This window comes from Cebus imitator, unplaced genomic scaffold (assembly GCF_001604975.1).
Source record: "Cebus imitator isolate Cc_AM_T3 unplaced genomic scaffold, Cebus_imitator-1.0 Scaffold140, whole genome shotgun sequence".
In the NCBI taxonomy this organism is placed as follows: Eukaryota; Metazoa; Chordata; class Mammalia; order Primates; family Cebidae; genus Cebus; species Cebus imitator.
Window position 1 is genome coordinate 31,258 of NW_016107455.1, and position 8,135 is coordinate 39,392.

Here is an 8,135-nt window from a genome sequence, read left to right on the forward strand (position 1 = left end):
CTCTGTTGTCCAGGCTGGAGGGCAGTGACATGATCATAGCTCACTGTACCCTTGAACTCCTGGGCTCAAGTGATCCTCCTGCCTCAGCCTCCTTAGTAACTGGGACTACAGGTGCACACCACCATACCTGACTAATCTTTTTAATTTTTCTTTTTTTTTTTTGAGACAGAGTCTCACCCTGTCACCCAGGCTGGAGTGCAATGGGGTTCAAGGTTCAAGCGATTCTCCTGCCTCAGCTTCCCGAGTAGCTGTGACTACAGGTGCCTGCCACCACGCCAGCTAATTTTTTATATTTTTAGTAGAGACGGGGTGTCACTGTGTTAGCCAGGATGGTCTCAATCTCCTGACCTTGTGATCTGCCCACCTCAGCTTCCCAATGTGCTGGGATAGCAAGCGTGAGCCACCGCCTGCAATTTTAAAATTTTTTTATAGAGACAAGGTCTTGCTAGGTTATCCAGGCTGATCTTGAATTCCTGGGCTCAAGTGGTGCTCCTGCCTCAGCCTCCCACAGGGTCAAGATTACAGGCAGGAGCCCCGAAGCCTGGCCATGAAATACAATTCTTAATATCATACGGGAAAAAGTTAGCCAGTCAAGCTAGCCTGTGGCCCAGCCACAACTAGCTGAGAAAGCTCTCTGGGCTTCCCTTTAACACAGTTCTGCTGCCACAGTCCCATCTATAAAATGGGAATGGAGGGAATAGGGGAACTGGGAGAGAGAACACAGCCTTGCCAAATAGCAATGTTAGCCTGCTCCTTCCTCCCCCTGCCTCTCCACCTTGCCCTTGGAAAATGGCTCCCTGAGGATTAGGCATCCATCTGCAAGGGGAGGGGCAGCCTGGGACAAGACACCCAGAGGGGAAGGATTCCAGGAATGAAGCTGCCATGTCTGGGTGGGAGGAGAAGAGGAAACTTTTCCAAGAAAGGGCTCCATTACGAGCATGGGTTCAGGGCCGTGCATTACCCGATCAGAACGGCTGGGATGAGCAGGAGGCCGGCTCCCAGGAGGAAGGGGAACCCCTTCATGAAGTTCAGAGTGACTGGGTAGAGTGAGTTGAAGATGCCGGAGGCCGTCAGCATGGCCAGGCCATTCACACAGGCCACAGCAGAAAAGAGGGCACCTGTGAAGAAATTAACACCATACTGCGGAGCCGGAAAGAGCCATGTTCAAATTCTGGCACCACCACCTCACAGCTGTGTAACCGGGGCAGTCACTTAACCTAAGTCTCCCCTTCCTCACTGGTAAATCCTGCTACATCATGTACTGTGACAAGAATTCAGTAAGGTCGTACATGGACAGTAGCTGGTGCAGAGGGGCTACTAAATAAACGGCTGCTATAAATCCACGTTAAAAGTACACATGCGCCGGGCGCGGTGGCTCAAGCCTGTAATCCCAGCACTTTGGGAGGCCGAGGCGGGTGGATCACGAGGTCAAGAGATCGAGACCATCCTGGTCAACATGGTGAAACCCCATCTCTACTAAAACTACAAAAAATTAGCTGGGCATGGTGGCGTGTGCCTGTAATCCCAGCGACTCAGGAGGCTGAGGCAGGAGAATTGCCTGAACCCGGGAGGCGGAGGTTGCGGTGAGCCGAGATCGCGCCATTGCACTCCAGCCTGGGTAACAAGAGCGAAACTCCGTCAAAAAAAAAAAAAAAAAAGTACACCTGCTCTGACAGAACCCAGCATATAAAATTAAAAAGGAAAACAAAGGTACGTGTGGTATCTTGTGAAAGCTTGATGAAATGGCTTTTTTCTGGCTTATCCTGTTTGGAATTATCTCCTGCTTGGAACTAACTGTAGGTTTGATTCCTCGGTTCCAGCATTCATAGCTGTGTCACCACTGGGTAGCTTCTTATCCTTTGTGTTCCTCTTTCTCCTCCTGCTAAATAAGGATAATACCTATTTCCTGGATTGTCAGCAACATTAAGTTCACATGGAAATCACCCATCACTGGGCCTGGCCCCCTGGAAGTGGCGAGTTAGTAAGGGCATTCTTTTTTCCCCCTTGACGTCTCTGGGCACAGATAAAGTGCTGGGAAAAAAGTTTAGGTGAATGAATGAAGGCACATGGATTCTGGGGACACCAGAGCCCACAGTGGGCTCTGTATGGCACCAGGTCTCTGTCATCATCAGAACCTCCCTCCAGGACAGATGGAGAAAGATGAATGTTTCCAGACTGGGGCATAAAGACCCAGAGGCTAGAAAAGCTGTTCTTTATAGATACACTAGGAGAACCCAGTTTACAAAATGTGCAACAACCCAACAGAAGTGGAGATTAAATTCTGTCACATCTAAAGGGGACTGTGATGTCATCAAGAGCAAACCATCCACAGCACAGATGAAGAAACAGGCCTCCGTGACAGGGTTCAGACTAAAACCCAGATCCTGACACCAGCTGCTTTTAAAAACAGACATGGGTTTGCATCCCAGCTCCACCATTTACTGGGTGAGCCAATGTAACCCCCGGGACTGTTTCTTCATCTGTCAACTGTGGAAAATGAAACCCGCATCACAAGGCTGTTCATTTCTGGGCTTGTACACGCTGACCCCAGTGAAACAGAGAGCTCTAAGCATCATCACACCCATCTTACAGTTGGAAAAGCTGAGGTCTGCAGAGAGTAAATCCTCTGCTCTGGTTATCCACAAAGAACATAACTGTGCTCTGCTGACTGCAAATCCCAACTTTGTGGTTTGAAAATCCAAGGCAGCACGATCCTCTGCCCTTCGTGGGCAATTTGACAGAATTGTGTTTACTTACTTCTCCAGGGTGGGAGGCGGGAAGGCAAGCTGTTCCCCCAGCCATGGCTGCCCATCAGGCAGCACTGGACATGAGGAACCAGACACAGGTGGGTCCTGATACTCACCTTGCTCTGTCTCTCTCACCAGCTTGGAGAGTTTGGCCCGGATGACGGGTGTGGTGACTAACGACAGGAAGAGCAACCCATATCCTGTGGAGAAATAAACACTCATCAGGAAAATGGGGCTGGGAGAGGGGTGTCCAAGGGAGAGGCAGCACAGCTCCTAACCATAACCGAGGTGGGACTTAGGTTAGACCCAGGAAGAACTTCCCTGATGGTGAGGGTGGAAAGACAGTAGCCAAGGAGAAATGGAGACTGGCCTTGTCTAGGCTTGGCCACCTGCTAGCTCTCACGAATGAATGCTGATTTCCACCTATTGCTTTCTTGTCTGAACCTCTCGTGGTCACAGTAGGCATCACCCACCCACCTGGCATTTAGTAGGGATACAGCAGGGCACAGAAAACAAGCATGGACTTTGGAGTCAGCCCTGAGTTCAAAACCTGATGCCATCACTTACTATCTGTGTGGTCTTGGGCACTTAACCTTTCTGAGCCTGACTCCCTGCAAGAGGAAGATAAGACCTTCATCACAGGATGGTTCTGGGACATAAGAGGCTAGATAATAGTGCCCAGAGGCATCAGGCTCATAGCCCTGGAACCTGTAAATACGGCCTTCTTCTACGCAGGTGTGAGGAAGTTAAGCCTTCTGGGAAAGTGGGGTTATCCTGGATTAGCAGGTTGGGCCCTAAATGCCATCACACATATCTTTTTTTTTTTTTTTTGAGACTCGGAATCTCACTCTGTCTCCCAGGCTGGAGTGCAGTGGCACAATCTTAGCTCACTGCAACCTCTGCCTCCTGGGTTCAAGCAATTCTCCTGCCTCAGCCTCCTAAGTAGTTGGGGTTATAGGCATGCACCACCACACCTGGCTAATTTCGTATTGTTAATAGAGATGGGGTTTCACCATGTTGGTCAGGCTGGTCTCAAACTCCTGACCTCGTGATCCTCCACTCTCGGCCTCTCAAAGTGCTGGGATTACAGGCGTGAGCCACCGCGCCCAGCCCATCACACATATCTTTATAAGAGGAAAGCAGATGGAGATTTGGCACAGACAGAAGGAGAAGGTACAAAGAGGAGGAGAACCAATGTGAGCACAGAGGCAGAGACTAGTGATGACAGCCCCAAGCCAAGGAATGCCAGCAGCCCCTAGAAGCTGGAAGAAGTGAGAAACATGTCCTCTCCTGGCGTCTTGCAAGGGAGCGCTGCCTGCTGACTCCTTCCGTTCAGCCAATGGTACTGACTTTGGACTTCCAGCCTCCAGAATTGTGAGGGAATATATTTCTGTTGTATTAATTTCCAAAGTTTGTGGTATTTCATTATAGCAATCTCAGTGAACCAATTCATGAGGTAAAGAGGTAACATCTATGAAGAGCACGGCATAGGGACATAGCAAATGTGAGCTCCTTTTCCCTTTGCATTCAGTTACTTACAGGCTTCCTGTCTTCTTCATAATCATTTATCTCCCTGTGTGATTGTTGACTCCTCAGCAAAACTGCAAACTCATACAGGTGGTGGATCCTCCAAAGAGGGTATATGATGAGGCACCTGGGGCCCCTGCCAGTGTCTCACACCCAAATCGTGGGTGTGAGACCTCCCCCACACCCAGAGCAATGACAGCATCTTCATCATCTCTGAATTCCCCAGGGCCATCGCCTGGAGGGAAAGGTACTGGCTCCCTTCTGCTTAATTGTCAGACAAGCAGTTGAGTTAATAAATCTGTGCTTATTGTATTATTGACTATACATAGCACATTTTAGGGCTCTATCAAAATAAATATGTCTCTTTAAAAAAAAAAAAAAGTTAACTAAAGCCGGGCATGGTGGCTGACGCCTTAATCCCAACACTTTGGGAGGGTAAGGCAGGCAGATCCTTGAGCTCAGGAGTTATAGATCAGGCCTGGACAACATGGTGAGGTCCTCATCTCTATCAAAAATACAAAAATTAGCAGCAGGGCATGGTAATGTGCGCTAGTGGTCCCAGCTACTCAGGAGGCCGAGGTGGGAGGATCACCTGGGTCTGGGAAGGTGAGGCTGCAGTGAGCCAAGATCGTGCCACTGCATTCTAGCCTGGGTGACAAAGTGAGACCCTGTCTCTAAATAAATAAATCAAATAAAAATTTTAAAAAGTTAACTTCCTCATCTACTGGCCTGTTGACCCTCTCCCACCAAAAAAAAGGAGAGGAAGTGAAGAGGGAAAGGGGAAGGAGGAAGGGAAGAGGAACTGAAGCAGAAATTTCATATCTCTGGCCCAAGAAGCCTGATTTTTTTAAAAACCAAAGAAGCTGATCAAGGATATTTGAGGTAGGTCCTGTGATTCTTTTTCTTTTTCTTTTTCTTTTTTCATTTCTGGTCCTGTGATTCTTATCAGAGAAGTGAGCACCAAGGCACTAATTGCATGGACTTTGTTTAGGAACATATGAATAGCCTGTGGGAGGCCAAGGGGTAAAGCAATTAGTATATGAGCCATATTTTGTCTTTTGCTCTATATTACTAATAGTATTAAGGGTTGATAACTGTGGATTAATTACTTTAGCTACCGAAGGTCTGTATTTTCCATGTATCAAAGACGACATTTTTTTTTTTTGAGATGGGGTTTTACTCTTGTTGCCCAGGCTTTAGTGCAATGGTGTAATCTCAGCTCACTGCCACCTCCACCTCCCAGGTTCAAGTGATTCTCCTGCTTCAGCCTCCCAAGTAAGCTGGGATTACAGTCATGCACCACCACTTCTGGCTAATTTTGTAGTAGATGGGGTTTCTCCATATTGGTCAGGCTGGTCTCAAACTCCCAACCTGATCAGCTGGCCTTGGCCTCCCAAAGTGCTGGGATTACAGGCATGAGCCACTGTGCCAGGCCCAAAGATGGCATTTTTGAGGAATTTCTTAGTTGTCTGTCCTCCAGTGCAGGCTGGGGGCATAACTATGTTTCCAAAAACACAGCAATGAACCACATTTGGGGGCAGTGAGTGGCTGGCCCCAATTCTTACCCAGTGCCTCTGGGACAAGCTGTCCCTGAGCCCACACACTTTACCTGTGAACATGAGAGGCGTGATGGTGGCAAAGGCAAAGACCACCATCCCCAGGATGTTGAAAGCCAGGCCAATCTCGGCCACCCAGGCATCCGCCAGGCAGTGCTGCAGAAGCTTCAGGCCCAGCAGGCTGGTGAGGTAGGGGAGATGCTGAGCTGCAGAACCATAGCCGATTAGTTTGGAGTCCCAGCAGAGGGGTGTGCTCAGTTCATACAGGGTCAAGATGTCCTGGGCCCCAAAGTGCACAGTGATCACCACGAAGATGGCCAGTGAGTACAGGGCTAAATGCTTCCTGGACTTCTCTGGGGCCGGAGTCACATAGAGCTGGACAATGGATCGGTGGTGACGGAAAGTGAAGAGCCTGGTGGACTTTGGCTCTTTTAAGGTCTCACCAAAGCAGAAAGCTGCATAAAGAGTCATGGCTATCAGCAAGGCCAGAGCCAGCCAGAAGGGATTGGCATAACCCTGGGCCCGGAGCCAGTGGCCCCCGAGGAGGCTTGCCAGCATCCCAGCCACCCCGATGCCGGCTTCCAGCAAGGCCATGCGGAAGGTGCGACTGTGGCTGGAGCTGACATCTGCCACGGACGCAAAGCTCGCAGCCAGGAGGCCACTGAAGTCGCCGAGGAGGGCACAAAGGATGCGACCCAGTACGAAGTAGCCGACATGGAGCTGCAGCTGCACCACAAAGACGGACACTAGGGCCTGGAGCAGTAGGCCCAGCGAGGCCAGCACCAGCAGTGGGCGGCGGCCCACACAGTCGCTCCAGGCTCCCAGCAGGGTGGACGAGAAGAGCCCCACCAGGAAGCCGCCCACGTTCATGTAGAGGGTCCAGTGGGAGGTAAGAGTCTCCACTTCCTGTAGGGGCAAATGACCAGGGTGCGGTTCCTTACTCTAGGTTGCCCAACCCCGAAATCCTCTCCATCCTGAGAGCTACAGGGATGAGGACCTTCTTTGGAGCCCTAAACCTTAGAGAATCTTAGCACAACTTTCCAAAATCTGCCCGTTGAAAGGGAATGGACCAAGGCCCCATTCCCTTTCTCCCCCCACTCCCTTTTGTCAACCTGCAAGACCAGATTTTAACTACATCAACTTTTCGCACCCCCGACGCTGAGGTTCTGGATCAGGCCTCTTGGCTCTGGTCCCGCCCACCATCCAAAATGCACCCTCCCTCCAGTTACCCACAACTGCTATTATGTAGGCTCCGCCCCTCCACTGCCCCCACGCTCCAGCCCAGGGCCCTCCCGCTATGCCGCTTCTCGCCGCCCCGCTACCTGCATGGTGGGGTCCGAGCTGCGGTTGCTGCAGCCCCCAGTGTGGCGGGTGCCATTGTAGCCGAGGTCGGCGCTGAAGCGGTGCCACAGATACTGCGTGGTGAGCGGGCCCTGCAGGACCAAGGCAAAGTTGGCCAGGAAGACCAGCGGCTCTACTGGGCCCCGGCATAGCACGGCAGACCCTGGGCGGGCGCGGGGCTTGTCCCGGGGGCTCGCGCCCCCCTCCATGTGCATGCGCGGCGGGGCTGTAGACAGGCGGGCGCGGGGGGGCGGGGGGGGCGCGCGACTTGCCGCCGGGGACCAGCGACGCGTAGCGCGGGGCTTGCGCTCTCTGCGCCTGCGCCCGGCGTCCCTCCTTAAATGTCTAGCGGGGAGGGGCCTGGGACCTGAGGCCCGCGGACTCTCGCCGGAGGTGCTCCTGGCTGGGCGTGGGCCGGCCAGGGGCCCCGCAGCCCCGGCCCCCAGGGTGACCTCACCTGTAAAGTGTGCCTAGACAGCGCCCTGCAGCCCTCCCTCCCGGCCCAGACACACCACAAATAACAAGAATATCAATAATTAACATGTATTGAGCACTTACTATATGCTGGGCACGGTGTTAAACCCTTTTTGTGCGTTGGTCTCGTGATAACCCTACAGCCTAGCCACTATTAACGATCGGGCAATCTACTCATGAGGAAAGAGGTCATCGGGTACTCAAGGCAGAGCTGGAAGAGCACATGACTCTTGATGCCGCTGATGTTGTGCGCTGTCACAGAGAGGCAGCTGGAGAGGATCGGAGTACAGCTGAGCCCAGCTGCCTGGGCTGGAACACCTAGGCTCTGCCACTACCTTGGGCATGCCACTTACCGCCCTGAGCCTCTGTTTAGTCGTCTGTAAAATGGAGTTTCTAACAGAACATGCCTCCAAAAGTTGTGGAAAAACAGTGTCTGGTATATTGAAAGTGCTATTATTGTTATTAACAGGCTGTCATATCGGGGAGGGGT

General features: G+C 51.7%; 1 protein-coding gene across 2 annotated transcripts in view; it reads right to left on the minus strand.

Moving 5' to 3' along the window:
- The window catches only part of SLC46A1 (solute carrier family 46 member 1), a 12,034-nt gene extending 4,538 nt beyond the window's left edge, over window positions 1-7,496 (minus strand). Inside the window, exons 1-4 of one of the 2 annotated variants that reach the window (XM_017542024.2) lie at window positions 7,153-7,496; window positions 5,884-6,736; window positions 2,864-2,947; window positions 962-1,118 (exon numbers count right to left, since the gene is read on the minus strand). In XM_017542024.2, coding sequence (XP_017397513.1) covers window positions 962-1,118; window positions 2,864-2,947; window positions 5,884-6,736; window positions 7,153-7,386 — 1,328 coding nt within the window. In that variant the 5' untranslated portion in view covers window positions 7,387-7,496. The remainder of the gene's footprint in view (window positions 1-961; window positions 1,119-2,863; window positions 2,948-5,883; window positions 6,737-7,152) is intronic. The other variant, XM_017542023.2, reaches the window with a different exon arrangement.
- Window positions 7,497-8,135: the final 639 nt, after the last annotated feature.